Source organism: Lasioglossum baleicum, chromosome 11 (genome assembly GCF_051020765.1).
Source record: "Lasioglossum baleicum chromosome 11, iyLasBale1, whole genome shotgun sequence".
In the NCBI taxonomy this organism is placed as follows: Eukaryota; Metazoa; Arthropoda; class Insecta; order Hymenoptera; family Halictidae; genus Lasioglossum; species Lasioglossum baleicum.
The window spans coordinates 7,640,552-7,661,225 of record NC_134939.1 but is presented as its reverse complement, the minus strand read 5'-3'; the positions used below and the strand labels follow the sequence as shown (position 1 = coordinate 7,661,225).

Below are 20,674 nucleotides of genomic sequence, written 5' to 3'. Positions count from 1 at the left end.
GCGTATATAAAGAGTGGTCTCTAATCGTTGCATCATTGCATTATTATTTCTTGTCGACTGGTAATGACATTTTCTATTAATATGTATGTATTGACACGTTTCTCAAAATGGGAACAGGTTGTTTCATAATGTGCGAATAGAAAGACAGAATTTGATATAACTCTGGACTGTAGATTTTATATATTTATTGCAAAATCGTGTAGAATAATATGAAATAACAGTGGTATTAAAGGAATCGAAGAGAATCAATACACAGTACTCTTGAAAATGATCTGAATGAAGATCGAAACGTTGAAAGTTCCAAACTAACGTGCAAATTTTGCTTTTTTCCTATAAACTGATCGAACCGTTGCGCCGAGAACATTTGAATATTATACATTTCATTATCTTGCGATCGATATTTCAAACAACATTTACACAGTACTTACTATTAAAATGATTGAAGAAAGAAAAAGATATGTTATTCTTTTACTTATTACAAAAATGAATATTAAATTAATATTAAAATGAAATTAAATGAATATTATATTTTATCCTTCTGTTATTAATATTTAAAGTGTAAAGTAAATGTAAATCTACGATAAATATATAAATTTTCTCCTAGGAAGTTGGGAGTTTCTTCTAATTAATGTTGGCACACAATAAATGTAAATTTAATTTCTTTGAGAGGAAACTAGAGGAGTTAACCTAACATTACATACATAATGTCATACATACAATATCGAGAAAGAAAAATACTAATATTAAATAATTGAGAATTATGCTTTGGGTTTGGTGTAATTATGTTGGCGTGAAGAAACATTGTCATTAGCGAATAAATTAGATCCGACCTAAGCACTGATCTACTCTCCCCTATCAAGAACAAGGACACTCTAATCATTATAATTGTGAAAGAATAACACAGGAAAGAGTTATTTCTATGTAGAAAAATTCTATTTTGCCGAAAGTTGCAATTGGAAGTGTATAACAACGATGACTACAGAAAAGAGGTGTTCTTCGCAGATTTTTGCTGCGTCCAATCTGGCGGAATAGCACCGAGCAGGAAAAACATTAAGGCATATCTTTGAGGTAGTGATTCACCGGATTGAAAACTTGCCAATAGTCGAATGTAATACTAGCTAATAAGGAGACCTTCCATTAGTCTCTGGCATTTACCCGGACATCGGAACATCGTACATACATCCGTGCAATTGCTCCACGTGAAATTCGACTTCGGACAGTGGTTCTGTCACGAAGGACAAACCTATGCATCTTTGTCAAGCCTCTTGCTCGAATACTTCGAGCCTGAATTATACGAATAGTTCGCGTTTAATCGCATCTTCTAGGATTTCGTGGCAAGTTGTCTCACGTTCCCGATGTTGCAGACAAAAATACTTTGTGAATACAGTAGCTGAACAAATTATTAGGTCCGGTTGCGTGCAAATTAACGAGCTTGCATTGCGATCAATTTCTCAATTAAAATTTAGATAGACAGAATTTTCATTATTTTTTGTATGACGAATTGATGATTCAAATTACGTATATACAACGCTGTGTGCAACATATCGTCTGGATGAAGCATGATCTTTTTGAACTGTGGCTTTAATAATCACTAGACAGCGGATTTTATGCATTTATGACAAAAATGAGTAGGTGTAATTTGAAACAGTAAAAGCATTAGGAGAATTTAAAAATACTGTCATATTATTTACAACCTGTTAAACGTATTTACAAAGAAAATAAATTTCTATTGCATTCCACTTTATTGCAAATCAGGTAGAAAATTATTATTTTGCGTGAAGATCCGCTGTCTAATAATCACTGTCAACTTTTTGTTTATTCTCAGGTATTAAAAGAAGACAAGTGATTTATTAAAAAATATGATCACTCTATATCTAATCTATTGTCGTGATTTTGATGTTTGAGATTCTGATATGGCATTTATTATTCATCCTTGAGTTTTCTAACAAGTAGACAATAGTAATAAATACAAATTAATCATTTTATTATTAACCTTTCTATTGTGTTGAGATCAATATGACTAGGACATTTAATTTGCAGAAAGGATATTTGATTTTTCGTTCCTTAGACGACACAATCTTCGAAATAAATTTATTATGGGAGTCTATTAAATAAACTACTTTCTCCTCGCGTGGGTTCATAGTTTGTCGACTCAGGTGTCTGGAACACTCTTCATTCGGAACCATTCGCGACACCCTTGTTGACTTTCCGCTGAACGCGTGTCTCGATAAGCCACGCCAGTATTGGCGATAAAAGTTAATTGATTTTTGCTCACATTTTTGCACCGATTCGTGTTACAGATTCGACAGATATAGTCGACTGTAAACTGAAGCTGATTCTGGGATTACTATGGACCCTCATCCTGCACTATTGTATATCTCTGCCAATGCTGGAGGAGGAGGACTTCGAGACGGACAAGCCCGTAGCACCGAACGCGAGACTAATGCGATGGGTCCAGTCTAAGATCCCAGATTTGCCGATCAATAACTTCACATCGAATTGGAAAGATGGACGAACCATCGGTGCTCTTGTGGATGCTGTTGCGCCTGGTCTCTGCCCAGAGTGGAAAGAATGGAGTCCGACCAATGCTTTACAGAATACTTCGGCTGCAATGGACTTGGCTGATAATTGGTTGAACATACCACAGGTAAAGATGCTTCGATGCTGTGTGCAACGTTCAAATAACTCGTAATATTTTTGTTGTACAAAACAATTGTTCAATCATATTGAATCTTATACTCACAATTTCGTTACAGCTCATTAAACCCGAGGAAATGATCAGTCCCAACATAGACGAATTATCCATGATGACTTATTTGTCTCAATACCCTCATGCCAAATTAAAAGAAGGAGCTCCATTGAAACAGCGAACAGGTCCAGAGAGGTAAAGTCTAACATATACTAAACCATTTAATCATGCGCTAACTGAATTAGTTTGAATAATTAATAACTTCACTTGTGTCAGAACGTGACATCATTCTTGTGAACAATATGTTTAAATAAAGAGCTACAATTGACAAAATTTCATCCAACCTCGAGTTTCGCTTTAAATTCTCATATTAACGATTGGTTAGATTAATTTTTCTATTACGTATTCAGATTATCGTAGCGATAACGATATCGTGTTACTGATCAATTCTGTCACATACTTCGCTATCGACGTGCCAAACAAACTTAGCTTGGGGTGATATTTCATGATAGCTTTTAAGGGTTAACGAGCTCGTTTTACCGTACACATTCAAGTGTAAATATATTTTGGAGGTTCGCCTCGTAGGAGTTGCGAATGTTATTGATCGAAGTATGATTCACGTGATTAATCGGCCGGCTTATTTTTATGAGTAACCATTTTTTCGAAGGAACATAAAAATTATGTTCATTGCGGAGCTTAAAAAGTAACGCTTCTAGCATTAGAATGCAATTAATAAACCGTGACAAGAAGTAATTTATTAATAAACGTTCTGTATAGGGTCAAAGTTTATGGACCCGGTATCGAGCCAAATGGTCCAGTCGCAGATGCGCGTAATAATTTCGTAGTGGAAACTTATTCGCCGGGCAAAGTCGATGTTGTGGTAGAAGATCCAAAAGGAAACAGGATACCGGTAAGCATAAATCTTCACGAAAATTTGATATCGTTTCTCTTGACATATTTGCTAGACTAATTCTTGTACATCTTAACACACAAAGGAACATTTGCAAAATATCTACCGGCAGGTAATCTACGAAACATTTATAACCCTCCTCTAAACTTTGAAAATGATATTCCACAAAAAGTGTCATTTTGATGTGGTCATTTCATCCTTTGAAAATGATGTTCCCCATAAAAGTCTCATTTGGTGTGATCGTTTCAACCATTAGAAGTGATGCTACCCCCACAGAAACCTTTTAGAAGTGATACTATCTTCCAAAACAGTATCATTCATTCGTTTGCTGTTATTCATTTAAACTACCGAACGTGCACAAAAGAAAATCCCGATTCCTTCATTGTACACTTTATACACATGTTTCTACATTATACACACAACATTCTAAAGTGGATGATAAAATTGTTAGAGCCACAATGTTAGAAGTATGTTTATTATAAATATTTCATTAAAAAAAACATAATATTCGGTGTACCTGTGGTTTTACTTAAGGATCAATATGTACAAATGGCTGTAATAACTTGATCACTCACTATAGCTAACAGATTGAAGACACCTTGATATTAATGTGTTTTCCTTTTGACAGGTGGAAACTATTCCCGATGGAAAACTTAAAAACTCTGTCTCATATGTTCCAAAAGCTCAAGGACCGCACAAAGTGAAGATATATGTCGATGGCAAAGAGTGTGCTAACAGTCCTCACACAGTAAATGTGGGATCACAGTCCGGAGATGCTACCAAAGTTACAGCTAGTGGGCCTGGCTTGCTACCAGATGGTGTCACAACTGGCAAACCAACCTTTTTCGAAATATTCACGAAAAATGCTGGACATGGCGCGCCACAAGTCGGGGTAAAGGATCCTCAGGTAATCATTTACCTTCTCAACACAATTTGGACACAACGATACAAAATGTAGAATCATTCATTTACCTATGAATTTGATATTGGTAATTTTGAAACTACAAAAAGAATTATCTGGCCACAAAAATTATCTTTGCAGCGTATTCATTCGTTGATAGCATTACTAACAACATATATGTAGTATTTTATATGCACGCATGTATTCGAATATACACACGCCCATACACGTACAAAAATATATACAAACATGCACAGATACACAAAAATATACAAACATGCACAGATACACACAGGCATGCACAGATGCACACAAGATTAACACAGAATGCTTAAATATAGACAGATAGACACATCATGCACAGATACATACAAGATTAACATAGAAATACTAAAATTTTAGACAAATACACAAAAATATATACACAAACATAATGTAATACAAAAAAAATGTTGTATGTGTACAGGCAGTTTGAGTGAATTATTCACACATATGAAACATTCTTTTTTAGGGATCACTATCAAGTGTACCTACGAAATTACTTCGACCCTCGCCGGATGTGTGGAGATGCGAATACACTCCGCTCTCGCCCGGTTTGCATTCGGTAAACGTATCTTTTGCTGGTAAGCCCATACCCGGAAGTCCTTATCCTGTCAATGTGGCATCAGTGACTGACAGTAAAAAGCACAGAGCTTATGGCCGGGGAGTCCTACCAAATGGCGTGCGCGTTAAGGATAATGCGGACTTCACTATCGTTACCAAGGACGCGGGCGACGAAGCGCCTGGTGTTAAAGTAATCGGTCCGGGTGGAGTTAATTGTCCTGTGCAGTAAGTAATTTGCTACTACAAGTGGCTGTATAGTATACTTAAGGGGGTAGACTCCTTTTTCCAGGATTGCAAGAGTGCGGGATTCGCCTTCTTATTTCGCGATAATACAAACACGGGGTTTTTCAGTAGTCGAAAACACTAGTTAAAAGATCGATCTAGGGCGCTATCGCCTTTAAAAGTTCTATTTTTTTTTTTGTTAACAAGGCGAAATGTGCATTATTCGGAAGCACACAATGACGAATAATACAAATTACGCCTCGTTAACGAAAATAATAAAAACGTGGTAAAATAGGACGTTTAAAGGCAATAGCGCCCTAGATCGATTTTTTATCTAGCGTTTTTGACTACTGAAAAACCCCGAGTTTGTATTAACGAGAAATGAGAAGGCGAATCCCGCACACTTGCAATCCTGGAAACGAGTCTACCGCCTTAAGCAGTTTTATTAATATTACGACCAAACGACTCGGTTAAAATGATAGCTAAGTAAATTCTAAATAAAATGATACAAACATGAAGTAAAGTAAAAAAGATTATGCAACGTTTCCAGGATTACTACTACAAGTGGCTGTCAGTATACTTAAGTCAGAGTAGTTTTATTAATATTACGACCAAACGACTCGATATTATAAAGAGAGGAGTTAAAATGATAGCTAAGTAAATTCTAAATAAAATGATACAAACATGAAGTAAAGTAAAAAAGATTATGCAACGTTCCCAAGATTGCTACTACAAGTGGCTGTTAGTATACTTAAGTCAGAGTAGTTTTATTAATATTACGACCAAACGACTCGATATTATAAAGAGAGGAGTTAAAATGATAGCTAAGTAAATTCTAAATAAAACGATACACACATGAAGTAAAGTAAAAAAGATTATGCAACGTTCCCAGGATTGCTACTACATACAAGTAACTGTCAGTATACTTAAGTCAGAGTAGTTTTATTAATATTACGACGAAATGACTCGATATTATAAAGAGAGGAGTTAAAATGATAGCTAAGTAAATTCTAAATAAAATGATACAAACATGAAGTAAAGTAAAAAAGATTATGCAACGTTCCCAAGATTGCTACTACAAGTGGCTGTCAGTATACTTAAGTGAGAGTAGTTTTATTAATATTACGACGAACAGACTCTATATTACATACAGAGGGGTTAAATTGATAGCTAAGTAAACTCTAAATAAAACGATACACACATGAAGTAAAGTAAAAAAGATTATGCAACGTTCCCAGGATTGCTACTACATACAAGTAACTGTCAGTATACTTAAGTCAGAGTAGTTTTATTAATATTACGACGAAATGACTCGATATTATAAAGAGAGGAGTTAAAATGATAGCTAAGTAAATTCTAAATAAAATGATACAAACATGAAGTAAAGTAAAAAAGATTATGCAACGTTCCCAAGATTGCTACTACAAGTGGCTGTCAGTATACTTAAGTCAGAGTAGTTTTATTAATATTACGACGAACAGACTCTATATTACATACAGAGGGGTTAAATTGATAGCTAAGTAAACTCTAAATAAAACGATACACACATGAAGTAAAGTAAAAAAGATTATGCAACGTTCCCAGGATTGCTACTACATACAAGTAACTGTCAGTATACTTAAGTCAGAGTAGTTTTATTAATATTACGACGAAATGACTCTATATTACATACAGAGGGGTTAAATTGATAGCTAAGTAAACTCTAAATAAAACGATACACACATGAAGTAAAGTAAAAAAGATTATGCAACGTTTCCAGGATTACTACTACAAGTGGCTGTCAGTATACTTAAGTCAGAGTAGTTTTATTAATATTACGACCAAACGACTCGATATTATAAAGAGAGGAGTTAAAATGATAGCTAAGTAAATTCTAAATAAAATGATACAAACATGAAGTAAAGTAAAAAAGATTATGCAACGTTCCCAAGATTGCTACTACAAGTGGCTGTTAGTATACTTAAGTCAGAGTAGTTTTATTAATATTACGACCAAACGACTCGATATTATAAAGAGAGGAGTTAAAATGATAGCTAAGTAAATTCTAAATAAAACGATACACACATGAAGTAAAGTAAAAAAGATTATGCAACGTTCTCAGGATTGCTACTACATAAAAGTAATTGTCAGTATACTTAAGTCAGAGTAGTTTTATTAATATTACGACGAAATGACTCGATATTATTGGGTTGGCAAATAAGTTCGTTCGGTTTTTTACATTGGTATAAATCACAAAAACCGAACGAACTTATTTGCCAACCCAATACATAGAAAGGGGTTAAATTGATAGCTAAGTAAACTGTAAATAAAATGATACAAACATTAAATAAAGTAACAAAAATTATGCAACGTTTCCAGGATTGTTAAGGTTGATCCAACGACCTACAAATGCAATTATACTCCAAAGAAGGAGGGCCGACATATCGTATCGGTAACATGTGGCGGAAAGGACATTTACAAGTCGCCATTTGAAGTGAACGTTGGACCATACAAGGAGTCAGCTATAAGAGCGTTCGGACCTGGCCTTCACGGCGGAGTGGTCGATTATCCGGCGAAATTCACGGTGAACACAAACGGCGAGACAGGTGGCCTTGGCTTCTCAATCGAAGGTCCATCGAAAGCGAAGATTATGTGTTATGATAATGGCGACGAAACAGCGGACGTGTATTACCTACCGACCGCCCCGGGACAATACGCTATTCACATATTATGCGAGAGCGAAGATATACCGAACTCGCCATACGTTGCCAATATTTTGCCGAAATCTAGTTTCTTCCCCGATAAGGTTCGTATATCTTGTTGTTGTCACATGATCCGTGAAGTCTCGCGGATTTACGATAAGATCATACTTGAATTTTGGTTGCAGGTTCAAGTCTATGGTCCGGGAGTTCAAGCGGAGTCCATTCCTATGGATAAACCAACGAATTTCACTGTAGACGTGAAACAGGCTGGACAAGCACCTTTGGAAGTCATTGTCCAGGATGTTCATGGCAAAGACGTTCCTGTTCAGTTGGGAGACACTCATGATGGAAAAATTAAATGTCAATACACTCCGACGTCTGGAACGCAACATATCATCATGGTTAGATTCATTGAATTTTCTAATTTAGGGAACGTTCGCTCAACTAAGTATTAATGCACCCCTAACCACAGGTTGCCCTAAAATTATGCGGAAGTAATGAAATTGCGGTTCGGTCTCGTTTTCAAGTAATTCATAATTGAATGTCTCTTCCTGGCTTACGATAGTCTGCCAACAGTGGCGCTCGGGTGATATGTCGATACGAGGGCGAGCAGTGACGTACCACGCGAAAAAGTCGCACGATCTCAGACTAGCAATGTCGGGCCCCTTGTAATATTTTTGAAACAAATTCATTGTGATTATGAGAATACATTCATAGAAAATGTAAAAATACAGCGACTTTACCTTCAAGCAATTAAAATTAGTTACATAAAAAATTTTTGTTCTGCTCCATTATCTTGCAAATGATGTGTAAAAGATTCGTTGTCTACTGATTATCTTCCAAATTTAATTATACGATTTTGTGTAGGTAAATTATGGCGGCGTGGCAATAAAGGAATCCCCATTCAGGATGAAGGTGGAATCCCCATTGAATCCTGCTCTGGTGTCAGCTTACGGGCCTGGTTTAGAGAAAGGGGTGAAGTCGAACACGCTGGTACAGTTTGAGGTCGACTGCCGGAAGGCTGGTCCAGGTGATCTTCGCGTCAACATGACGAATTCCGAAGGGAAGGAGGTTTTGTTCTCCTTGAAGGAAAAAGCGCCTGGCATCTACACCGTCCACTATTCGGTTAACCAGCCAGGAAATTACTTCGTAAACTTGAATTATGGTGGACTGAACGTACCCTACTGTCCCATAAAAGTCAATGCACAACCGCACGTCGACGTCTCGAAGATCAAAGTTGACGGCCTTGCACGAAGTAAGTACATACTCTGCTTTTACCTGCCAATTATTTCTTAAACACTTCAATTGATCATTCATCCATACGGAGATAAACGACAAAGAATTTTTAGACCTTCTCTAAAGTAATTCTCAGAAGATTTTATTTTATTAAGAATTTTTTGAGGTAGGAATTATAATACCTGGAGGGTTACGAATTATGAGTAGACTGCCAACATGAAAATAATATGAGTATGAACATTATTCACATATTTGGTATATCATCAGTATTTTCCTAAAAATTTCCTGTTTAAAATATTTAGAACAACTTGATCTATTTTATGCGTAAAAAAAGTGTACATTCATGGTTTAGATAAAAAATATATATTGTTGAACATTGCAATGAAGCAGGATGCGTCTTCATGAATCAAGCTTGGCATAAAATGATTCTGTCGTGTCTTTGAAATGGCATTTACCACGCATCTTAATTCAAAGTCTACTACTTCTCACTTTCATTAGTTTGGCATAGGGTGATGAACATAGCAGTGCTTACAATCACAGATGAGAACTCGAGACGCAGTTTTCGCTGTCAGCGTAAATGTCTAACATTGTCGAAAGTTCTCAGACACAATATTCCTGTTAAACCCGAAAGACAGTTCTCTAAATAGGTGCGAATAAAATAGCGTTGTGTGGTCCGTTGTAACGCGTCATGAAGTGCCAAAAGATAGAATCTGAGCCTCAAATAGGATCACCGTAATTGTGCACTTCTTGTTGTTAGTTCACTCTCGGATTATTTTTGCACAGTCTGTCAGTCTACATAAGTTGCCTGTCAGTCTACATAAATACGATGATACTTGTAACAGACATGTTACAGACGTAATACAGACATATATTGTAACCATCGAGTGTTAGTAACAGGATATCACAATCTAGAATATGGAAACGTTTTAGGGATTCATATGCTACGTGTCTGTTAATTTATGTTACTTTATATGTTGACGTTATAGTTGTGATCGTTTCGAAAATTTGGATCTTCTCAAATGAGTTAAAAAAAAAAAAGGATGTGGTCAGATTTATTACGAGGTTATAGATATTTATATAAATTTCAGTTTTCATTGGTGAATCTGTAGAAATTGAGACAATCCAAAAATTTATTTGTTGTGTGTCACAAAATGAAGAAGGTCGTATGTAACGGATATGAAATGTCCGAATTCTGAAGTCGGAACGTCTTCGAATGCAAAGGGTTAATTATAGCAAAAATAGAAAAGACAAGATTTATGAAAGTAGGCTAATTCAGTACTAACAACCACGACCCTAAAAAATGAAGAACAGTATAGTTACGCGTAGCACATGCTGATTAAATAAAACCATGCTGTAGCTGCCCCGGTGAACAGCTTGCAGCAGTTCCACGTAATAACTCAGGACGCAGGAACGGCAGCGGACTTTCAAGTGGCGATAACAGCCCCTTCTGGAAATCGCATAAAGGCCCACGTGGTGCCTACCCACGATGGTTACTTGGTGAACTTCACGCCGACAGAACTCGGCGAGTACCTCCTCGGCATCACTTTCGGTGGCGAGTCTATATCGAATCAACCGTACAGATTGACCTGCGTCCACGGCTCCGACCCCGGAAAAGTCAGAGCTTCGGGGCAAGGACTATCACACGGCATAGTGAACAAACCCGCCGAATTCGTGATTGACACGCGTGGCGCTGGCCAAGGTGGTCTCGGCGTGACGGTCGAGGGCCCTTGCGAAGCTGCCATTAACTGTCGAGACAATGGCGATGGTACGTGCTCGGTCGCATACCTGCCGACCGAGATCGGCGATTATGGTATCAATATCACGTTCAACGAGAAACACATCCCCGGATCCCCGTTTCAGGCCATTGTCGCCAAGGACGCCGATCTTTCCAAGATCAAAGTTACCGGGAACGGCATCCAACCGCATGGTACTCTATTATATGCGTTGTGTGATGTTTGGTCTTGTTTGACGGTTTTCAAGTGGTTTTGGATGTTCATGTTGCGATATCAATGATTTGGATGGGATGTATATGTATATGTATACAGAAAGTTGTTACGTTGCTGACAGCGTTTGTTTGATCTTGTTGAATCTTAGTTGATGTTGTATTAAAGGCTTTTTACTACGAGATTAAATTTTTTGGTTCAAATGGAAGTTATATTAAAAGGTACTTGGATTCATGTTGGACAACGTTTGTTTGATCTCGTTGAATCTTAGTTGATGTTGTATTAAAGGCTTTTTACTACGAGATTAAATTGTTTGGTTCAAAAGGAAGTTATATTAAAAGGTACTTGGGTTCATGTTGGACAAGTTTGTTTGGTCTCGTTGAATCTTAGTTGATGTTGTATTAAAGGCTTTTTACTACGAGATTAAATTTTTTGGTTCGAAAGGAAGTTATATTAAAAGGTACTTGGGTTCATGTTGGACAACGTTTGTTTGATCTCGTTGAATCTTAGTTGATGTTGTATTAAAGGCTTTTTATTAAGAGATTAAATTTTTTAGTTTAAAAGAAAATTTTAATATACATATTGAGATTTGTGTTCACATTGAACAAAGTTTGTTTGATCTTGTTGAATCTGTCATTCGATATTATATTAAAGGCTTTTTATTATGAGATTGGAATTTTTGTTTCAAAAGGAAGATTCAGATTTGTCGTCAAAGATATTTATTTTTTAACTTATCGTTGGTGGAAGTTTAACAATAAATTTTCGAATAAATTCGAAACGAATACGTTTCTGGAATGATGATAGATATGTTGTTGGTAATATTTGCTGTTAATGTCGAACAATATTTTAAAATATATGTATAGGTACATGTATACACCGTCCAAATCTTTTATTGTAACGTACGTACGTTGTTTATACCGTAGGTATCTCGTAAATTATTTGGTCGTAAATTATGTCTACAAAGTTTGTCTTCGTCTCGAGAGACCGTATTGAATATTTCAATGCAGTCGAGATATCTACGCGAAGTGCACGTAATTGCATGAACATGATGTTCCTTACACGTTAGTTTGGCTTTGAGAAATTAAATAAAACCAGTGTGGTGTGAAAAAATACGAATTCTTGCGGAAAGAAACAAATCTCACCTGCAGCGTGTTACGTGTGATGCGAAGAAGTAATAATTTTTACTGAAAAGTACTAACATTTCGTAAAATATTCCAATTTTTGTTCGATTTTTTTTTTAATTTATGGAAAGGATATAGCCTAAATAATGTTTCATAAAAATGTAAGAATGTTTAAGTAATGAACATCGACCACAATTAAGGGCAAAGAGCGTGATGATAACGTTGGTGATATTGACATATATGTTATTATTAGATGTAGAAATGTAATATCATTTTTCTGTGATTTTTTATTTAAATTTGGTCCCCTTGATTTGTTATTAATTTTTTAGCACGTAGAATCATTTCTTAGAAAGATGTCTTCCTGTAATCGAACACTTTCTGTTTAGAAATTGATGATGGAATAAGTTTATCATCGTTCACTCAAAATATGTATAATTTATTCTATATTAATTATTCTGACTTTCTTTTGGATACAGAGTTAAACGTCGAAATGTTTGTTGTTTCAAACTGTTCAAACCTTTGTTCAATATTCTGTAGCCATTTTAATACTCCACCAATTTTTATAACTGTCACTGCATGCGAATAGAAAATCAATGAATGAATAATTAGTCAGTGTTTAGAAGTAAAGGAATATTGTACCTTTCTGTTTTCACACTATACTGATTCACGAAGAATTCAATCACTGATATCCAAAACGATTCTCAGATCAATTACTATTAAGGAGCGATTAAACATTAGGTGAATTCTACGAATAATTACATTTTTCACAATTTTTCTGACCAAAGCAATGAAAATGTTACACATGAATACAGTTTTAGAAGTACATAATTTGTGACATAAAATTGTGTAAAAATTGTTTATATCCACGGAAGCTAACAATTGGGTTAAATAATTCATACAATAGACTTGTTGTTAATTCTTCAACGCGTTAAACAAGAAACATGGATCTTCGAATATCTCTTACTCTGATTGACAAAGAGTACTTCAAGCTTTCCTGGAAGCAGCGTTACATTACAACCTAGACTAGGAGATCAATGATTTACAGTTATAGATCATTCGTTATCGTATCATCGTGCTGACATGATTGGCGTATATGTACACTAACTGCGAGCCACTCGCAAACACTAAAGACGATATCGAAGATCATCCGACCTGGATAATCTCATGATTAATCCTACAACTACTTTTCCCCTTGATTCAAGATGATGGCACTGTAAACAAATTCATTCAATTTTCTATCGTGTCCCAATCGTACTGGAGATTTTTCATTTCCGATTCCACACGAAGGACTATAATTGCAACAAGACTGCGAATCTTTATGAAAATAAAAATTAGATATCAGTTGCACAAAGCAGAAGCTAAATTTTAAATAATTTTGACACATTGAAAATGATGATCGTATCATGTGATATAATCTGCAGTCTATGTATTTATAACACATACTAAAGTCAACTTGAATTCAATCACACTACGAACATGATTTACAGAAAAGTCTACAGAACATTACAGATTTACTATAAAAATATTTTTAACAGTAACTGTAACTGTAGTTAACTATACATACAGTTATGCTCGATATCAAAACTGTCACTCGCTAGTGAACTGCTAAGACATTGTTTGCTTTGTTTGAACTACTGTGTGTTACTGAATGAGTTAACATAACATTGTGTCTCCAAATAATTACGTAGACGATTGAGAACACGGGAAGCACCTAAAAATTCATATACTTCTCATTATCGATTAAGCATTTTCGTGCTTAATCAAGAACAGCAGTATATGTTTTTTGTTCTACACATTTTTAATTTATATACGTATTAAAGCAAATTCGAGTAACATTTTTGTTTTTATGAATTCTAGGACTATACGTGAGTCAGCCAGCAGAATTCACGATAGACACACGAGCTATTCCAAAGTCGGAAAATGATGGCAAGAAGGTTTCCTACGTAATCAAATATCCGAGTGGCGATCAGACCCAAACCGTCGTCACCCCACAAGAAGATGGGACTTATTATGTGTGCTACGTACCGTTTGAAGAAGGATGTCATACCATAGACATACTCTATGATAATATTCCTATTCCTGGTTCGCCGTTCTCCGTCAATGTTGAACGTATGAGCGATCCTAGAAAGTGCAAAGCGTATGGACCGGGCTTGAAGGAGGGATTTGTGAACAAATCCAACACATTTACTGTAGAAACGAAGGGTACGTTCATTCAAAAGCCAGTTTATTAAGTTGTCGAGGAATTTTTGAAAGATTATTTTCTTTGAGAATTTATTAAATAAACGATGTAAGGTTTGATTCTAAAATGTTGTCAACAGATCTACTGAGCTGCTCTTTACTTTACGGGATTCAAAATTTGTGCCTTTCTCCTACGAATTAAGATGTATTTGGTATGTAATCCAGTAGATTTGTACTCAGCGCGGATGCAGATCGAAGTTTCGAACCTCTAGGATCAATAGTTGAGAAGATATGGTCGCTTAAAGTTGAGCAATCTGCAGTGTTTCTGACAGGTAAGGGTGCCGCCACATTGGTTTGTAGTGACGGTTGCACGCTGCTTACTGAGTTGGTTAGGATTAGTTCGAGGGGGCGGCAAGGTAAGCGACTCGCGGTCGTCACTACAAACCAATATGGCGCCCTTAACTGTCAAAAATGCTCAACTTTAAGCAATCATAGCTCCTGAACCATTGATCCTACAGGATCGAAACTTCGATCTGCATCCGCGCTGGGTACAAATCTACTGGATTACATACCAAATACATCATAATTCGTAGATTTAATTTTGAGTCCGGTAAAGTAAAGTTTATCCATATCTACTGTTTTGTATTTCACCCACAGTTTCCAGTGGGTGATTCATTTAAAATGAGATCAGGATTATTGTTGTAAAAATAAGATTACTCGCGGGAAGCAATCTGTTCTTGATTTGGTATCAATTTGGCGCCAAATTACCTTCCCATCGGTTTCCGCGTCAGGCTCAGTATTTGGCGACAGGTTTTAATCTGCAGATCCAGAGCAACTAAGGACCAAGTCCTGTTCCAAACGTGTCTTGGCATCAAAATGACCGCACTTTGCTCGCTAAGTATGATTGCAGGCATTTGGTTTTAATATGCTCGAACAGATTTTGCTGACTGGGTGGTAGGGCTGTTACTTTCCTTCGAAGGTAGAAGATTTCGTAGCTTCGATTGGTTAGATTCGTTCGATTCGTTTCCAGTTAACGGATAAGAGGCGAAAAAAGTTGAATCTGTGTGAATGAAGACGCTTAGTTCTAAAAATGCGTTACAATGTAAGCGTCGGCGCTTGCTGCACGCAATTTCGCATTGCTAGAACCGCCACACAGTGGGACCTTTCGTCCAAATCGGAGACAAAATCAAAGAACTTTCGGTAGAAATGAGGTAGAGCGATGAAATTTTTTTAAAATTAAAGCTGAAACTTTGCAGAATATGGGAAAAATAGGGAGATTATGGTAAGAACGTTTTTTAACGTTGAGAAAATTCGTTGAACTTGCAGTACTTCATTTCCCGTAGATTTTTTCACGCTGATTTCAAATCTGGTCTCAAAATTTGTCTACGACCTCAGGATATTGCAAAATCGATTTCTTGAAATTCTACATGTTTAACGAATTTTCTCAAGGTTAAAAAACGTTCGTACCATAATCTCCCTATTTTTCCCATATTCTGCAAAGTTTTAGCTTTAATTCGAAAAAATTTCATCGCTCTACCTCATTTCTATCAAAAGTTCTTTGATTTTGTCTCCGATTTGGACGAAAGGTCCCACTGTGCGCCACGGGAAGCGAGACGCGCGGCCGGGTCGAGGGGGCGTAGCCTTCGAAAACCGCTTCGAAAACTTCTAAGACTTCAAAACTTCGAAACTTCGGAAAAGTAACAGCCCTACTGGGTAGTATTAAAAATATAAAAAAGGGGTGGGTGTAACTCTCAGAAAATAATGAATCATTCACTTACAGATGCCGGTAACAGCGGCCTGGCGCTGTCAATGGAAGGCACTGGCGAGGTGAAGATGACCTGCAAAGATAATTACGATGGTTCATGCAGCGTCGAATACGTTCCAACCGAGCCAGGTGACTACGAGTGCTCCATCAAATTCGCAGACCAACACATTCCGGGGTCTCCCTTCCAAATCCAAGTCTTGAACGAACTCGAGGCGAACAATGTCACCGCCTATGGCACCGGGTTGGAAACTGTGCGAGAAAACGTGCTGGCGAAGTTCATGGTTGACACCTCAAAATGCAATCCGGCGCAACTGGACATCACGTTGAAGACAGACAAGGGACAGCTGCAGAAACCGGTGATCAAAAGTCGAGGAGAGGGTCTGTACGAAGTCACTTATCAACCACCACCTATCGGAAGCAATCTGCAAGTTGGAGTGACGTATGATGGGAAGAATATACCAGGAAGTCCTTTCAAGCCAAAGATACTGCCTACTGTAGAGCCCAGCAAAGTTGTTCTCTCTGGACCTGGAGTTTCTTCTATCTGCACTGCATCTTTCCCCATTGATTTTGTTGTGGACACTTCGAAGGCTGGATATGGGGATCTTGAAGTTCAAGTTCTGGTAGGTGGTTGACGATTAGTACCAACAGTGACAGCTATCCCAAACCTTTTTGGCGAAATCAATAACTTGCGTTTGATCATATTTAATTTGAGGATATCAATTACAAAACGTGAAGACGAATTTTCAAAAATTGAATGGTTACAAACTACGATTATGAGAGAACGAAGATTGTTATGGTTACTTATAATAATAACAATTATTTTTAATTAGTAGACTGCGGATTTCCGTGCAAACCAAAAATTGTCTGCACCATTTGCAAGAGACTGGAGCCAGATAAACGTTTAATGTCTTACTTTGGGGTTATTCCATGCCAAATCGATCACTTTTTGCAGGCACTTTGCAATAAATGAAATATATTGCAGTTCATTTTTGAAATTAGGGTGGGTTTAAGTCATCACTTTGCCGGTTTCGAAATTTTTTAGAAATGGCAGGCCTTCAAAGTTTTCAATTTTTGCCCGTTTCGGCGAAAACGGGCCTCGCTTACGAATTTTTATCTCGGGAACTGTTTGTCCGATTGAGCTACATTTTCTTTGTTTTATTCGAAAAGGATTGCGCTATTACAAAATAATTTTTTAAACCTCGAAAATCAACTTTATAATGTTGAAAAATTTAAACAGATTGTTTTTTTACGTTTTTTTCGGTGAGGGGCCGGAGTGATTTAAATTTTGAAAAAAATATGTTTATATTCCTTGAAGTTTCCCCTTTAAAATGTGCCCTTGAAAAAGATGGCATCATTAAAATTGGCGTCACAATGAGCCGGTAAAGTACGCCGTGTACCTTCGTTATTATAAAGTTGATTTTCGAGGTTGAAAAAATTATTTTGTAATAGCCCGATCCTTTCCGAATTAAACAAAAAACAATGTAGCTCAAGCGGACAAACAGTTCCCGAGATAAAAATTCGTAAGCGAGGCCCGTTTTCGCCGAAATGGGCAAAAATTGAAAACTTTGAAGGCCTGCCATTTCTAAAAAATTTCGAAACCGGCAAAATGATGACTTAAACCCACCCTAATTTCACATGGACTACAACATATTTCATTTATAACAAAATCAACGAATGTGCCTGCAAAAAGTGATCGATTTAGCATGGAATGGCCCTTTGATCGTTTTAACAAGCTGAAAACATTAGATTTGCATTATTAGATCATTGTAACTTTTTCACTGTTTTAAATGGCACCTACTCATTTTTCCCATAAATGCATAATATCCGCAGTAATTTAATAACCGCCAGTAATTAGAATCACAAAATCCATAGTCCAATGATATTATACGCTCCTCAAGAATAGTTGCATAAAAGAGACTAGGACAATAATTTACTCATTTTTAATAATCAACAAATTATTTCTCATTTATAACGTCACATTTTAAAGAAATATATCTCAAAACATAAAGGGATCGATAATGTTACAGTATATGAAAATAGTAAATGGGTAAATTTTTATCCTGAGGAAAGTGTAAGGGTTAAAAAGAGCTTCATCAGATTGGCACGATCAACTTGATCTCATGATAGTTTCATGATACTCCACTCGAATGACAGTTGTGTAATTAAGATGAACAACGTGTGTTTCCAGGGTCCTGATCAAGTTCCTCGGAAAGTGGAGATCCAGGATTTAGGGGATGGCAAATATCGGGCTAGATATTTGCCCGATGATTGCGGTCGCTATCAAATAAAAGTCCGATACGGTGGAGCAGAGGTTCCAGACTGCCCCATTTTGGTGCAAAGCGTATCCACGGGTAAAGCAGACGAATGCAAAATAAAAGAGGGAATACAGCACACGTTGACACAGGGCGAGGAGCAGTGTATTACAATCGATACCGTGAACGCAGGCCGCGGTGCAGTGACCTGCAGAATAAAATCTACGTCTGGAAGGTAAGTGCAGTTTTACTGAACACTTTTATCGCGTGTGCAAAGGCTTTTGTGTTTTACGAGACCTGATCTGAAAAGATAAGTGGAGCATATAGCGAGGATGTATTCGTTGGGCGTTTATTTGAAGGGGTGGATGGATAAAGGTGTCAAGTTTGTTTTCTGTAAAAGAGCTTTTAACAAAATATGTTGTCCTTTTTTGATGAATGAAGATAATTATTATCTTTTTTTTTGTATTAGAGATTAACCATAATAATATATATATATATATATATATATATATATATATATATATATATATATATTCGTAATTGAATTGTGTTATTATCTTCATTCATCAAAAAAAGACAACATACCTCGCTAAAAACTCTTTTACAGAAAATAAACAATTTGTTACTTGACACCTTTATCCATCCACCCCTTCATTTGTATATTTGACTGCACTCAGGAGATAGAAAAATGATTAAAGCTTATACTGTAGATTTGAATTGAGCTAATAACACGGATCGATAGATTTGTTACATTTTACTTTCTTAATGATCTATAATGTAAATATTCCAATTTATTGCTATTCTATAAACAAAGAAATGAAAGTTTTTTAGGACATAGTAGTTTTGTGGCAACATTTTTTCAGTATTTTAGAGAACGACTCTTTTTCTTTGTTTTCTTTCCATCGCTTATTACTCTTCGTAGATCAAGTGAATCTAAAAATACATTTGAGAAATCCAATGGGAAGAACGAATTCTATAAATATGAGCTACAAAGTGTCGCGTCTTGAGCCGTCGTTATAAAAGAGCGTATTAACAGACTGAACACCGATAAATTTGCGGATCAAAAATAAATATCGAGGCCGTGGTGAAGTTTTTAAAATAAAATGGAAGATACTCGCTATTTAGATGGAATGTAGCAGCAGCGGGGGTAGAAAGTCAGAAAAATTTTATCTTATTTCCCTTCTTCTTACTTTTCCGTTATATAAAAACTCACAGAATTGTAAATAATTGTCGTTCTTCCGTTTGCGTGAAATTACAACTGCAATTAACAGCTGGCAGTGAAAAATTTCTTTATGGTATTAACTGTGTGTTTTTTAATTTTGAGATAAAGATTCGACTCTACTTGTGATTTGTAGAAGCATACAGTGTCGAATGATTCGTGTTCACGAACCAATAATTTTATTTTAATGAACCGTGTATAATTCACGTTCTGCGACGTATCAAATAGAAATTCAAAAGACTACGAAGTTGTGAACGGACGAAAGGTGTTGGATTTGTTGACAAATACAGGAAGCAAGGTCGAATAATAGACATACTAACTGCTGGCTTAGTACGTCAATTTTCATTCAGTACATCGTAAATGAGTCGTTCGCGTAATAGCGTAGTGAATTTACAATCATGGCACGTAAACGGTAACGGAGCAATTTCATAATAAAAGAAACATTATATAGTAATTATAATATACAGTGAGTGTAAAAAGTATTCGTACGCCCTTTCAAATAGACTAAAAAACTTTTTAAAATGGACTAAAATTATTTTTAATAGTAGTACCAAACGACCTGATTTTTTATAATCAATTAGAAGCATTGGTTTACGAAATGATTTGCAAAAAAGATTTTCCAAAAATCGATTAACATATATACGCGCTACAAGCGGTTAAGAATGGTGAAAATTGTAGTTTTACACGACTTTTGATCAGTTTCTGCTTAAAATCTATGTATAGAATCGTACATCTTTCGATGCGTGTCGTTTTTTCCAGCGTCAACCGATCTCGATGAAATTTTCAGAATGTGTGCAACCAACATAAATCTACAAAACGTATATTTTAAATTTTCATTAAAGGCCCAAATAAAAAAGTTTTAAAAAATGCCTTTTTTATTCTTGCATGTAACCTTGTAAATTATAATTTTTGGAAAATCTATTTTGCATATCATTTCGTATGAACCAATGCTTC

The 20,674-nt window shown here is 36.2% G+C and overlaps 1 protein-coding gene across 4 annotated transcripts in view; it reads left to right on the top strand.

The window, feature by feature from the left end:
• Positions 1-20,674, top strand: part of Cher (filamin A protein cher) — an 87,148-nt gene that overhangs the window by 24,509 nt on the left and 41,965 nt on the right. For 2 of the 4 annotated variants that reach the window (XM_076432907.1, XM_076432904.1), the window contains 13 exons: positions 2,301-2,647; positions 2,757-2,884; positions 3,467-3,599; positions 3,685-3,711; positions 4,228-4,506; positions 5,012-5,328; positions 7,684-8,110; positions 8,192-8,407; positions 8,874-9,261; positions 10,600-11,169; positions 14,164-14,508; positions 16,265-16,869; positions 18,438-18,736. In XM_076432907.1, the coding sequence (XP_076289022.1) occupies positions 2,301-2,647; positions 2,757-2,884; positions 3,467-3,599; positions 3,685-3,711; positions 4,228-4,506; positions 5,012-5,328; positions 7,684-8,110; positions 8,192-8,407; positions 8,874-9,261; positions 10,600-11,169; positions 14,164-14,508; positions 16,265-16,869; positions 18,438-18,736 (4,081 nt within the window). The remainder of the gene's footprint in view (positions 1-2,300; positions 2,648-2,756; positions 2,885-3,466; positions 3,600-3,684; positions 3,712-4,227; positions 4,507-5,011; positions 5,329-7,683; positions 8,111-8,191; positions 8,408-8,873; positions 9,262-10,599; positions 11,170-14,163; positions 14,509-16,264; positions 16,870-18,437; positions 18,737-20,674) is intronic. The other 2 variants (XM_076432906.1, XM_076432908.1) reach the window with 2 other exon arrangements.